Source organism: Sus scrofa, chromosome 4, assembly GCF_054392235.1.
Source record: "Sus scrofa isolate SSC_HxYL_T2T_F1_AM1 chromosome 4, Sscrofa_HxYL_maternal_Yorkshire_Landrace_v2.0, whole genome shotgun sequence".
NCBI classification, from domain to species: domain Eukaryota; kingdom Metazoa; phylum Chordata; class Mammalia; order Artiodactyla; family Suidae; genus Sus; species Sus scrofa.
The window spans coordinates 95,536,751-95,551,731 of record NC_139386.1 but is presented as its reverse complement, the minus strand read 5'-3'; the positions used below and the strand labels follow the sequence as shown (position 1 = coordinate 95,551,731).

Genomic DNA, 14,981 nt, shown 5'->3' with positions numbered 1-14,981 from the left:
TTATGGCTATTCTTCTGATGAACAAAAGAGCTAAACCTAAAAAAAAAAAAAAGGCTAAAAGAAGAGACATATTTGCAATGCACAAGAGGAGCAAGATGAAGAAACTTTATGGGTAGAATGGGATATTGGAGAATTGTGACAACAAAAACAAAGATAATCAAGATAACCTCCACATTAGCCAGCAATCAAGTATTATGAATAGATTACAGGAGACAGCAATAAAATGATTCACTATTCCTGATTCATTTTACTGGAAGGATCTGTGTCCACATAAGTGTACCTACTCTTGTACTACTTGTTGCATTTCTCTTGTAGGAACTGTTTCCTCTAGAAAGCTAACGTCATGCAAAGTGTCTAAAACAACACGAATAGGCAATTCACCTTTAGGAGTGAGAGGGAGGAGCAGGAATGATGTTTAAACACTTAGGAAATAGAGAGGAAGGGATGAGAGAAAGCAAGAAAACTTTTTTTCTTTTTTGCTTTTTAGGGCCACACCCGCAGCATATGAAGGATCCCAGGGTAGGGGTCCAATCAGAGCTGCACCACAGCCATAGCAACGCAAGATCCAAGCCAAGTCTGCAACCTACACCACAGCTCATGGCAACGCTGGATCCTTAACCCACTGAACAAGGCCAGGGATTGAACTCACAACCTCCTGCTTCCTAGGCAAGTTCGTTTCAGTTGCACCACAACGGGAACTCTAAGAAAACTTTCAGTAAAGACCATGTGGGCCTTCTGATATCTATCCACCACCCATTATCCCTCAACCTGCCAGCTGAGAACCACTCACCTTCCATTTCCCCAACCTACTGAAAAACAGCAGTGCCCATTTAGGCAAAAATAGAGTCAAAGAGTGCTTCTCCAAGAGAGTTTAAGGAAATTATGGAAGCAAGTGGTCTATGAAAGAGGGAGGTTGGATGCTGTGTTATATTTCTGTTAGGATTTGAGGGAATAAATACTTACAGCAGAGAAAATTCTTCAAGAATATGATGGAAAAGGCATATTTACACTTGTGTAAAAAATTTAGTGAATAATTCCATAAAGTTCAAAAAAAACCCTGAAACCTTTCCAAACACTACTCTCTAAGGCATTATGAACCTCAGGAGGAGATGCCTCTTCTAGAGGGATATCAGGTGCTGGTCATCATGAATACACTGACATCAGCTATGATGTCCCCCCACTGTGAGAGGCTGCCACAAGGGACACTGTACAGAGAGACCCAACCCTGCTGAACTTCTCACATAGGGATCTGTGGAACCGAGAAAAAATTGCAGGTCGCCCAGAAGATGCATCAATACTATTTCTATGGTTCAGAACAGAAAAATAAAACTGGAATGTAAGGGACAGGAACTGACCAGGGGATGGAAGCAGTGGGAGTATGTGAAAAATACGTGTTTCCATATCAGTGTCTACTGGGACTTCCAGCTCTGTCTCAGAGTAGAGATAAGCAAAAAATATTCCCACAGTCTTCATTGAGGAAGTGAAACACTATAGCATGGTTACACTTATTTTGATATAAATTAGTACTGGGAGAAGGAGGAAGCCTGCACTATTTGCTAAGAGAAGGGAATTCGGGGCATTTGCCTTAGAGGCTGGGATTAGTAGGGCCAATATCTAAGACAACTTGTTCAATGCCACTGCAGCTATGACACATAACTTTAAAATCTGAAAGGCCTAGTCAACCTTCTCTTTATAAAGAGAAGAGGCTTTATAAAAAATGCATCTGGATAAAAGTGCAGTTACAGAGAACAGCCACCAATAGGTTCTCTCCCAGCTTAGCCTCTAGGGAACAAGAGAGATTTTTGCCTTGATTGCAAAGAAGGAAGGGCTACAAGTAGAAATATACTAGTGAAGGAGCTAACATGGTTGGATAGTGAAAGAAGTGACTTTTTCTTTTTTTTTTTTTTTCCTGAGGCTGTTCATTTTTCAATCAGCAAGAACTAAGAAAACCCTTTCTGAAATGACTGTTAAGGGGCAAGTGATTTAACTCCTAAGAATGAAAGCCATCCTCAAGCTGCCTCTGCTGCTTAATTTCCTAAGACTTCTTCCACATCTCTTTACAGACTGGGTCAAGGACTTGACTGTGTGAAAGGAGCCAGGTAAAGTGAGGGCCAAAAGAGGTTTCCAAACAGAACACCTCAGGCATAGAAACAAGCAGTCTTAATCTGTCTTTGAATGATTCTTGTATCTGGTAACAAAATTCACTAGAGCAAAAAACCTTGCTTTCTGCCTTTCCCCTAGAGCATGAGAAAGAAAAGCATTTCAACTCTTTGACATTATTCTCCACAAACATTGTATTTGATGAACTTGTGTTATCGTGGCATGTTTGTGAGCAGACACACATTACACCGGGCTAAAGGTCTCCTGACAAAATGATTCAATCTGTTAAGAAATGTTTCTGCTCACAGCTCTACGTAGGGCATCCTTGACCTCCTTGTTTCTCAGACTGTAAACAACAGGGTTCAGCAGGGGAGTGACAATGGTGTAGGTCACTGAGAGAAGAAGATCTTTTTCTATTGCATTTTCTGACTTGGGCTTGAGGTAGGCAATGGAGGCACAGCCATAGTGGACAATGACCACAGTGAGGTGGGAGGCGCAGCTGGCAAAGGTCTTCTTCCGGCCCTTAGCTGAGGGTATCTTAAGAATGGAGGAGATAACAAAGATATAGGAGATGAAGATCAGCCCCACAGGCACAAAAATGACAAATGAACTTACACCATAATTGATTATCTCATTGACAGTGGTATCAATGCAAGAAAGTTTCATGACTGGGTAAATGTCACAGAAGAAGTGGTCCACCATGGAGCCACAGAAAGGCAAACGGAACATGGCTGTTACATGGAGAACTGCCATAACCAGACCGGTGCCAAAGGACCCACATACCAACCCAGCACACATTCCTTTGTTCATGATGACTGTGTACCTCAAGGGCTTGCAGATGGCCACATAGCGGTCATAGCCCATCACTGTGAGCAAGAAGCAATTATTAGTGGCCAAGACGACAAAAAAGAACATCTGGGTTGCACAGCCTGCCAAGGAGATAGGCTGGTTATGAAAAATGAGACCGGAAAGCATTCGTGGGACAATGACCAGGGTGTACACGGTCTCTGAACTAGCTAGCATGCTCAGGAAAAAGTACATGGGAGTGTGGAGACGATGGTCGATGCAGATGACAGTTACAATGGTGATGTTCCCTGCCAGAACTAAAATGTACATGGTGAGGAAAACCACAAAAAGAGTTATCTGATGCTTTCCAAAGATAGAGAATCCCAGGAAGATGAATTCTGCCATTTCTGTGAAGTTCTTTCTCTGCATTTTGCTGTATCAGTGTCTGAAAGCAAGAAAAGGAGTCAGTCATCAAGGGAAAACCTCTCATCTGCAGCTGGACTTTATAACAAGGGACAATGATAGCTGGACTGAGAGTGTGAGCCCAATTCCCTCCTTTGTGACCAGCAAGCTCAAGTGTATGGCCCTTCCACAGGAAGAGAGAAAACTACTTGTGCCTTTTGGGGTCTTACACATGTGAACATTATCATTCTGGTGCCGACTTACATCCTGTGCATGAAAATGACTTCTGAGCAAAAGCTCACCTCACACACACCATACCGATGTTAGGAAGGGGAACAGAGCAGCAAGGAAAAAGTCATGCCCTGTGTCCCAATCAGTAATGATAGCTACCACTCAAAACAAACTATCAACAAGGGGATTACTAAGATGGCACCTGTCAGGAAAATGATAAAGATGAGAGTTTCACGGAGCAGTGATGTAGCAGAAGGAAGACAAACGTCAAGACAACAAACTTTGAGAAGCAATGACTGAATTTGGTGACAGGTCCACCAAGAACTTTTACACTGTATTTCAGTTGAATTCTCCATCTAGAAACCTTATTTCAGAGATAACGTGGTTCAAACATGTCATCATACCCTCAAACACGCAGAACAACTTCTGCTGTGATCACTCCACTGAAACTGTTCACTCGGCGTCCTGCCACCATAATCTTTTTTGCTGACCCCAGGGGTCCTTTTAAGAATAAAGCCAGAAAGAGTCAGGTAATTGAGAGGACATTGTTTAGCTTCCACTGTAATAGGAAAAGGTTAGGACAATTCAATGTGTGGACAAGGGAATGTAAGCAAGAGAGTTGGAAGAAGAGAAGAAAGGAGGCTGCCAGCTACTTGGAGCTGAACCGGCTTATTGATTTTTAAAAATCTGGTGAACACAGAATTTGATATAAGAAATAGGGTCCACCAGTCCCCTCTGTCAAAAAGCAAGGATACACAGCCTGTGTGGAGAGAATACATGTGATTCTGTGGTTCTCTCCAGAGACCATTCCATTGTTCTCTTTCCAATTTCAGAATTACTGAAACAGCCTTCCTCTCCCAACCCACTTAATTCTCTGAAAGTGGATTCCATCATGGTCACTCTCACAAAATCATTCTCTCAAATGTCACCAAAGAAGTCTCCATTGCTAACACTGTCAGACTTTGCTTTTTCCTTTTTCTTGTCCTTCTGCAATTCATTTTATACTCCTGAAAACTCTGCCTCCTGGAAACATTCTCTGACCTTGGTTTCCATGACACCACACTAGTTTTCTCTCTTCTCAGCACTCGTTTAGTTCTTTTCCATGAAGCTGCTCATTCTGCCTATATTAAAATTGTAAATACTGTTCTCTTGTCAATCCTTGGCCCTTGCTTTCTTCTCTTCACACTCCTCGCAATTTTTTTCAGTTATAATTTCTATGTTAATTGTTCTCAAATCTCCATTTCCACCATCAGTCTTTGTCCTATGTCTATGACACACCTTCCTCTGGATTTCTCTACTTGTGAGTCTTGCCAAATAACAAATTTTCTATTTTCAAAAGCAAACTAGACCTCTCACCCTCTTATATTTGGAAAAGGTCCCCATCTCAACTTTTCTGCCTTCCTTGATAACCTTATCATTATTTCAGTCAATCAAAATCAGAATTGTGGAGCCACAATCTACCTTATCATCACATTCAGTGGACTTTTTTTCCTTAATGTCTCATGTTTGTTCCAATAACCCACATAAGATTAGGATACCAGATTCTCTAGTAAGGATAATAAAACATATTCCCATTCTAAAATGTATATGGAATTGCACAAAACCAAGATTGCCAAAGAAATCTCAAAAAAAAAAAAAAAAAGGTAAAGAACTTACACTACTGCATTTGAAGACTACAGTAATCAAAGTAGCATGGCATTGGTGTAGCATGGTGTTGGAGTAAGGATAGAAATATGGCTCAATGGAACAAAACACGTACCCAAAATGATCCACACAAACAATTCTTTTTTTTTTTTTTTATGGCCACAGCTTGATGTGGCACCTCAGTTCCTAGACTAGGGGCTGAACCCAGGCCACAGTGGTAAAAGTACTAAATCCTAATCACTAGACCACCAGGGAACTCCCATGATCAACTGATTTTTTATAAAATTCTAAAGTATATCAATAATGGCATTTTCAATAAATGTTGATGGAACAAATGTTGATGGAATAACTGGGTATCTATACTGAAAAAAATAAACCTCAAACTTTACCTTATGGCCTACATGAAAAATAATTCAAAGTGAATCAAAGACAAATATAAAAGTTAAAACTAAAAATTCTAGCCCCCCCCAAAAGTATTGAAATCATGACCTTAGAATGAGCAAAGTTCCCAGATACAAAATAAAAAGCATAAACCCAGGACAAAACCACAAATTGAACTTCATCAAAATGTTAGTGGGAGCCCATAGGCTCAGTGGAATGACTAGTATGCATGAAGACACAGGTTTGATCCCTGGCATCACTCAGTGGGTTAAGGATCTGGCATTGCTGTGAGCTGTGGTGTTAAGTCGCAGACTCTGCTCAGATCCCACTTTGCTGTGGTTGTGGTGTAGGCTGGCAGCTGCAGCTCCGATTCAACCCATAGCCTGGGAACTTCCATGTGTCATGGGTGTGGCCCTAAAAAAGACAAAAAAAAAAAAAGACGTTGTTAGAAAAATGAAAAGGAAGGCCACGGACTGGGAGAAAATATTTGTAATACATATACTAAACTTGTACTTAGAATATATAAAGAATTCTTATAGCTCAATACTACAACACATTTTTTAAACTGGAAAAATATTTATTAGACATTTTACAAAGGGAGATATACACATGGTCAATAAGTACATGAAAGGATGCTCGACCTTATAACATCATTAGCCATCATAGAGAAATAAAATTACTCCATGAGTTACCACTATACACCCGCTCAAATGGCTAAAATTAAAAACGTAACACCTAATATTGTCAGGGAAGTGAAAGAATTGGAACTCAAACATTGATGGTGACAATATAAAATGGTATAACCAATTTGTAAAACAGTTCAGCAGATTTTTCAAATGGTAAATGTATACTTATCCCATAACACAATATTTTTCCTAAATATTTACATAAGAGAAATTAAAACGTGTTCACACAGAGACACGTACATGAATGTTCCTAGCAGCTTAGTTCTAAAAGCCAAAAAACTGGAAACTCCAGTGTTTACAGCATACCCAGACAATGAAATACTGCTCAGCAATAAAAAAAAAAAAAAAAAGGGCAAAGATTTCTAATACGAACAGCATGACTGAGCCTTAAAAACATTATACTGAGTCAAAGAAGTTCCCTACAAAACAGGGTGTACAATGTGATTCTATTTATAGAACATTCTAAATGTAATTTTAATCTATATTGCAAGAAAGCAAGCAGTGGCTGCCAGAATTGTTAGGAAATTGAGAAAGAACACAAGGGAACATTTGGGGATGAAGGAAATGTTCTCTATTGTGATGGTAGTTACATAGGTACATACATTTACCAAATTCAACAAAATGTACACTTAAATTAGTGCATTTTGTAATATTACTTACATTGCATGGTATTTATCATGTCATACAATACTGTATAGTCCAATATTATGTAACATATTACACCTCAATTAAGTTGATTTTTAAAACAATTCTCACTTGGCCACAATTAAGATTCTATCTCTGTCACTGCTTCATCCACAGCTCCTTAGGCACTCAGTGTAAGAAACATGGGAACTGGCTGGGATTTGGGGAATCTGGAACCTAATCTGGAATCTGTCAATGTCAAAATGTAGTATTGGACAAACCACTTAAAATTATTCTTAATATGACTCTGTCATAGGAAGAAGCCGTGCAAGATTTTTTTTTAAGTCAACAAAGAAGAAAACATAGTATGAGACACTGAAAGATGAGTGAGAGAGAGAAATATTATTTGTTGATTATCCTCGTGGGAAAATAAGAACACTGAAATGGAATCATATAATGAAAAGATAATATAGCAAATGCTTTAATCATAAAGATTATATCCCAAATAAAAGGGGAAAAAGGGACAGTTTAAAAAGACAAAGAATTGCAATTATAAGGAAAGAAACTATTGCAGAATTTGATACTTACAACAAATCATGTTTCCCATCCTAGAACCCCAGATCCTAGCCCCAAAGGGAGGCAGGTTCAAGAGGGACTAGAGCCTGCTCAAGTTAAGGACATATAGGAATGCCCAACACCAAACAGATAAAATCTAAAAGCATCTACAATAATCAAAACCCCTGGTGCTTCTTCAAGGATGTATAATCTCACAATCACTTACTTTCTCTCTAGATAGGGCTGCAGCTTAGAGAAAGAGTCACACATGACACAGACACTGGCCTGGAAGCTCTGTCTGTAAGAAGAGAAGAAGCACCTATAAACTCAGACATCAAGACAGGAATCTCCAAGGAAAACCATGTTGACTAGCCCTGCTCTCTGGGGTTTCTTTTACTCAAAACTTCTTAAGTATCTCAAGGGAACCTGTAGTCAGATCCCAGACAGGTGTCAAGGGATCTTATTTAAAAGAGGGCTTCTTTATTTTTCCAGGTGGTTGGTGCTTTGAGGTTCCTGCAGCCACCCTTTCTCTTAGATGGTTTTTTATCCCTGTCCTTGACTTTAGATGATGGGGGATTAATCCCTGTCATGGCTCTGAGAGATGGCACTGATAAAAATAAAGTTTAGTTTTTTTCCCAAGGACACTTATTTATTAATAAATTTCATTTTAGCAAGACAGACTTTCTTTGTAAATCACAGCCTGAGTATCAGTAGTTACATTCCTTCTGGGAGACTTTCCAATAGGCATGTCATGTTCTTGACACTTAGAGTTCACTGTTTTTGCCCAATGCCCATTCTTCTTTACCAATATAAGTCCCTTTCCTCCGAATAATCTTCAAGATTCTTCTGAAACTGTAGCAAATGATGTTGTCATTTTTTCCATTTGATCTGTGTTTATTCCTCTCTTTCCTACATGGAAGTTATAAAATATTGTAAAGGCTTTAATGTACTTTTACTTCCTCTTTATACCTTATGGTTATAAGGCCATCCCAGGGCTTAGAACTGTGAATTTTGCTTTAATACATACATAAGCTAGGATCAAAATCAAATTGTCACATCAACTATAGTACCTGTTTCTACCCACTTAAATGTCCTCAAACCTCCAGAGCATTTCAATGGATGTCAGACTAAGGAATTCTTGGGTAGCCCCAAATCCTATTCTTCCTCATGTTTCAAATCCAGTAACTTCCTGTTTTAGTCTTTTGTCAAGTTTATAGTGACCCTATAAACCCTTGCATAGCCCTTGACTTTATAAGTTACCAAAAGCACATTCATGAATTTTCTCTTGGCTTTTTTTTTTAGGGCCACACCTCTGGCATGTGAGGGTTTCCAGGCTAGGGGTTGAATCTTAGCTGTAGCTGCTGACCTATATGCCACAGCAATGCCAGATCCAAGCCATGTCTGCAAACTACACCATGGTTCTTGGCAACACCAGATCCTTAACCCACTGAGAGAGGCCAGGGTTCAAACCTGTGTCTTCAGCACAGTCATAAATTCTTAATAAATTCTTAAATTAATCCTCAGTTATCGCCAACATCTCTGCTCTTAGCCTACGTTACCTCTCAGATCTACCGGACAGAGACAATGCCATTACTGATTCCTATTCCCCCAACAATTCTGATATTTTTTTAAAAAAGACTTCAAACTGAGAGAAAAGCTTCAAGTATAATACAAGGAACTCTTAAGTACCCTTTTCCTGGACTCACCAACTGTTTACATTTTGCCCATTTCCTTTATCACCTCTAACTCTAAATTAGTTGGGAGTAAGTTGGATGCCTCATGCCCCTACACTCTTAAATACTTGAGAGAGTTTCCTAAGAAAAAGGAAATTCTATTATACAACACAATAAAATTACAAAGACACTGAGTCAAGAACCACTCTCTCTCATCTAAACACGTACTGGCAGGAAACAGAAATTAAGACTCAGAGTTCAGTTTTGCACATCACAATCCCAACACTTCCCCTTCTGAAATGGAGAGTACCATATTCCTTCTAATTCTTCCTGACCCAGCAGTGCTTTCCCCCAAGGCCCTGAAAAAAAGAATGACTTATTCTACAACAGAACAAACAGGATAATTAGACACCCCCTCCCTCTTCTACCTGATCAAGAATTACTTTCCAAAGAGGCTAGTCTCTTCAGAATGAATAATCACCTAATATGTACGTCCATCTAGAAAATCTCCAAATGTTTATCTTCATTTTCTCCATGTCCCAAATAATTTTTTACTTTTCTTTTTACTGTGGTTCATTTATCATCCCAGGCAAGACTGAACACCATGTCTTCTCTATAAATCCTTTTTCTTCCTTCAACTTACAGAAAAGTTGAAAGGGCAATACAAAGACCTATTTTATCTTGACCTATTAGAGGACCTTGTTGACACAGGGCTCATCACTTTCAAGTATTTTAGTATTCCTCACAAGGACATTCACCTACACATCACAAAGCAATCATCCCAATCAGGAAAGTAACATTGCTTCATCACCATCACCTATTCCTTGGATCCCATTCAGTGTTTTGCCAGGTGTCCCAATCATAAATCCAGTTCAGAATCAAGCTTTGCGTCTACTGGCAAGCTTTGTTCATCTTCTTTAATCCAGAACAGTTTCTCAATCATTCCTTGTCTTTCATAACCTGGATATTTCCAAAGATTACAAGTCAGGTATTTTGTTTAAAAAAGTCCCTCAAGTTTAGTTTTTCTAATGTCTTCTCGTGATTGGACTCAGTTATGATCTTTGGTAGGACTGAGTGATGCTGTGCTCTTTCACTGCATGCTATCAAGAGGCACATAATTCTGAATTATCTCATTTCTAATGATGTTCCGAAGGTGATATAAATCATTATTCTCCACTTTGAAGTTACTCTTCCAAATTAGTAAATATTTTTCAAGGAGGCATTTTGAAACCATATAAATATCCTATTTATCAAACTTAATTATTCATCTATGTAATTTTTGATACATTGTTCACTATTTTATTCAATGAGTTATAATTATTTTCACTATTTATATTGATTCTTAAGTTATTTCCATTTTGGTCAGCAGGATCCCCTTTAAGCTGGCTTTGGAGTCCTTTGGACAGGTCTACATTATTCTTTGATCATTTCCTTTCGTGCTGGTAAAAATAAACAATAGAAAAGGTTCTCCATCTTCCCTGTCTCAGACCTGGAATTAACTATCTCTCCAAGGATCCCTGGTTCCTTTTAGCCATACACAGGGTGTAAAAGGCAAGGTCTGGATCTGCTTCTGGGCAGCTGCCTTGAAACAAGCTTGAGAACACATGCACACACTGAAAACCATGAGTTCACAGCAATACATCTAATTCCTAACACGACAGGATATATTCAGGTTTTCTCTATTTCTGTATCAGTAACTGTCTTTTCCAGCAGTGAGCAATTAGATGCCCATTATCCTTAATATATTTTCCTATTTTATCGATTCCCCTGTATGTAGCCAACCTCCCTTCCTCCCACTGTCCCTCACCTACACAGATGTCCTCCTCCCCTGCCCCAGCTCCTGGGCCCTGGACTGGCTCCTACCCCTGCACCTGGATGCTCCTCTGCCCTCTTCCCTTCTGAGTGGGGGTGTCTTCTTTGCGTGGTCCCATCTAATGGATTTAACTCTAAATCTTTCAGTAAGAAAAGGAGGAAAGAGAGGAAAAGGAAGAACCTTATTGGTTTGTGGTGTTTTTCACAAATTACCCTGGTGATTTGCTGATCTACAAAGAGAAGTTGTAAGTATCAGGCATTTGCTATGTTCTCTAAACTCTGGTAAGAATCTTTAATCCATGGGAATAGGCACAGAAAAGTGCCCAAATGAGTATTTTCTCTTCATTTCTCTTATCTTTTCACTTTAAAAAAAATTCTACCAATTTGCATTACTGCTTATTTATTTCAACAAATATCTAGTAAGTCCCTAATATATACATGAGGCAAAGTGCTAGGTGATGGGTAGGATTTGGAGACAGGACAGATAAAACGGAATCTCTTGGAAGATTCTGTAAGGGTATTTAGATGAATATACAAATAACTGAGAAATACAGTAACATCAGAAAATATCATAATGATTTTCAAGAACTTACTCCCATGAGGAGCTATAGTTCAAAAAGTTTGAATGCTTGCTTAACTAATTTCCAAGCTTAGAAAACAAGAGTGCTGGATTTGGAATCCATTATTTAGGCTAGACAGGTGGGCACTGAATTTGAGATGTGGGATTGTATACTCACCAAGCTCCAGAAGTCAAGTTGGAAGTTCTGCTCCAACAGGACAAAGACATTGGGGAGAAAAATCACCCACAGGAAAGGCCAGGTCTGAAGACATTTACACGTATGCCCTACAGCTATTGCTGTTTTCTTTGAATTTCCTATCTATAGAACTGCTTAATTTACAATAAAAGTATACAGTGCTTCCTAGCATTTGTTCAGTATTTTTTATGGCCAAAAACACCTCTCATTTAAGGGTCATATTTTTGAGTTTTATTCAGAAAATAAGGAATAATTAGTATATAACAAAAAACAAATTTGCTATAAGGAAAAAAATGTTAAGCGTTTAACACTTGATTAGTAGAAGCTTTTAGACTTTCCGCTCAATGGAATTTACACTTATTTTACTCACAACTGTTTATTTCTATGGAATTGAATTGAGGGCCTGCTAAATTAGATTTCCAGGTCACAGTTAATAGAAACACGGAAGGCAGAACAGATCTGGGGTTGCTCTATTCATTAAGAGCCCTGGCTCCTCCTTCCTTTGTGGCATATCCACAGACTGATCTAATAAAATGCACATCCAGAAACTAGGGACACAGGGCTATCTGGGGCCATATAGTCCAAGGCAAACCTTTACCTCAGTGGAATACTATAAAATAATGGATATAACAGTGTCCCAAAGTCATCAAGAAAATATCACGTCCTGAATAATACTCATGTCACCTTTGTGTAAGATTCCCAGGCACTGATGGTGAAAGTCAAATACTTTGGCATAAAATACAGGTTTTTTCACAGGATGTGACCACCTGTTTGAAGGCCCTCCATATAAAATGTTCAGCCTACTGATTAGTACGTAATAAATGATATTATAATTTAAAATATTAATATACATGTATTGCTTATTATTGTTGCTGTTTTATGTCAAATACTTGGTACACTGTCCTGCTCTTGGTTGGTGCTTAGGGAGAGTGGGTTTCAACTCTCTCAACTCCTTTCCCAAACAGAAAGGAACAGAAGATGCTAGATATAGGAGGGAGTCCCAGTTAAGCATGTCCAAGGGGAGAGCCCTGGTTTGCAGAGAATAGAGCCAATGAAGAAGGTCAGAAAGCAAGAATTCAGAAAGAATTGCCCCATCTCACCACCACCACCACCACCAATCGCTGAAACCACGCAGAGACTACTTAATGAGTAGACAAAACGTACGGACATAGGCACAGGACAATTCAATAAAAACAGATGATTTCAGAAACATGATCAGGTTAGAGAGTTGCCATTTGAGGCCAGCAAGATTTCCTAAAAGCTGAGGATGAGCTGCTGCATGGGTTTCTATAAGTCAGGATCCATGAGCCTACCACCCAGTGGCAGGAAAACAAGCAAGTGAACCAAGACAGGCAGGTGTATTATTGATACGGGAAATATTTTAACTTCCCTTCACTATCTCCTGACTTAACCATTTATTTTCTGTTTATGATACATCGCCCCATGAGTTTCTATTTTGAATACTAATAAATAAAAATAGACATGACCCTGCTTATTCTATTTAATGAAATATAATGAGGACGACTTTCTGAAAAGATTAAATTAATGCAAATTCTGAAGGGATCAGGCAGGGAGAAAAGATAAATGTTTCCTTTCTGTTTACAAAAGTATAATCTATTAATTGTTACAAGTATAGATAATTGAAGGGAACAGAAAAAGGGGTTCTTATATGCAGAAAACAGAAAATTAAAAATCCAGCAAATGTCCTAAACCAAAAACCACAATCATTTTTATCAACTCATTCTGTCCCATGTAATTAATTATTGTTCTACTTCTTGGGTGAACAGTTTTATGAACCTGTAAGTTCCTCTATATTAGAGTTCCAGAAATCCTGACTCAGTCCATTGGTATGGTCTCAAAGTTACATAAGTAAAGCTATCAGAATCCTGTAGCTCAGAGTTCCCATTCCTCTCCAAGGGTCTCTGAGAAGACAAAGCATTCCAGCCTGTAAATGACTGCAAATGCTTTCAGGGAAGAATCAGAGTAAAACAAAAACTATCTGTGGGCAATAAAAGACTCTAAATGGCCATGGTTAAAATCTGATAACAGTTCATTTGATAAGAGTATCTGCTTGCTTCTATGAGACTCAACATTTTCAAATAATCACTAGAATTAGGACTTATAAAACATTACACTGGAATACTTCATGAACTGAGCACTGACCACTTTCTAGGAACTTAATACAATTTCTGAAATGTTTAAATTTATAGTTACCCATAAAAATAGAACCAATGTAAAGTTAACATCTCTTCTTATTTGAAAATTCCTTTTCATGCAATCTAACCTATCAAATAAGCCAAAAAGTACATTTCTCTTTTTACAAGGTGAGAGAACAAATCATTTGAGACTTTTCAGGGGGCCTCTGGGAAATCTCAAAGTCAGTTTGGAGTCAAGAAGATTTCATTTAGGATTTGATTTGGGGAAGGCAAAATTGTCAAAAATGTAAAACAAACAAACAAACAAAAAAAAAACCAAAACCAAAACCAAAAAAAACCTCCTTAGCTCTTTTAAAATTGATAAGACTTGGTTCCCTTAAATAATTGAGGATAAGGTTAATATAAGGCATAAAGAAATTATGCTGATAAAACACAGATCTTTGTTTCCTAGGTAGATTACTTAAAAAGTAATATCTTTCACTGTCTATGAAAGACTGACCAACAATCCAAGTAAACTTTGTTGTATTAATAGGAAAACAGATTCAAGTTTTGCATCTGTATACTTTTGAATTCATTTTTAAAAAATGTTACAAATAAACCCATTCAATCTTAGCCAGCTTACCCTTACGAAATATTACCTTTCCTTAAAACCTTCTGGAACTGTCTATATCCAGTTTTTTCCCTATATTTTCCTTTCCTCTTTCTGGAACAACCAGTCACTTTACTTCAGGACAAAATTACTCTTTTCCCCTTAATGAAAACACATGCTTCAGACCTTGCAAACTTTTCCTTATTAAAAAAATTCTACTTTTTTGTATACTTTGCCTAAAAAGTTGTTCCCCTTATTATTCCTAGTTTTATTTTTGTACACTGATTATAACTTTTTAACCATTGGCAACCTTTCTTTTACAGAAAACAAAACAAAACAAAACTAGGAATTAGACAACTATGAATTGGTACAACCACTGTGGAAAGCAGTATGGAGATTCCTCAGAAAACTAAACATAGAACTACCATTTGATCCAGCAATCCCACTCCTGGGCATCTACCCAGAGAAAACCACGACTCGCAAAGACACATGTACTCCAATGTTCATTGCAGCACTATTTACAATAGCCAAAACATGGAAACAACCTAAATGTCCATCGACAGATGAGTGGATCCAGAAGCTGTGGT

At 38.2% G+C, this 14,981-nt stretch overlaps 2 protein-coding genes across 3 annotated transcripts in view; both read right to left on the bottom strand.

Annotated features, from left to right (window-relative positions):
* The window catches only part of LOC100520241 (olfactory receptor 10J1), a 323,932-nt gene that overhangs the window by 213,199 nt on the left and 95,752 nt on the right, over positions 1–14,981 (bottom strand). The window lies entirely within an intron of this gene.
* Positions 471–6,427, bottom strand: LOC100517340 (olfactory receptor 10J5). Its single transcript, XM_003125675.4, has one exon. It carries the CDS (start codon positions 3,313–3,315, stop codon positions 2,386–2,388), a length of 930 nt encoding a protein of 309 aa, XP_003125723.2. The 5' UTR covers positions 3,316–6,427; the 3' UTR covers positions 471–2,385.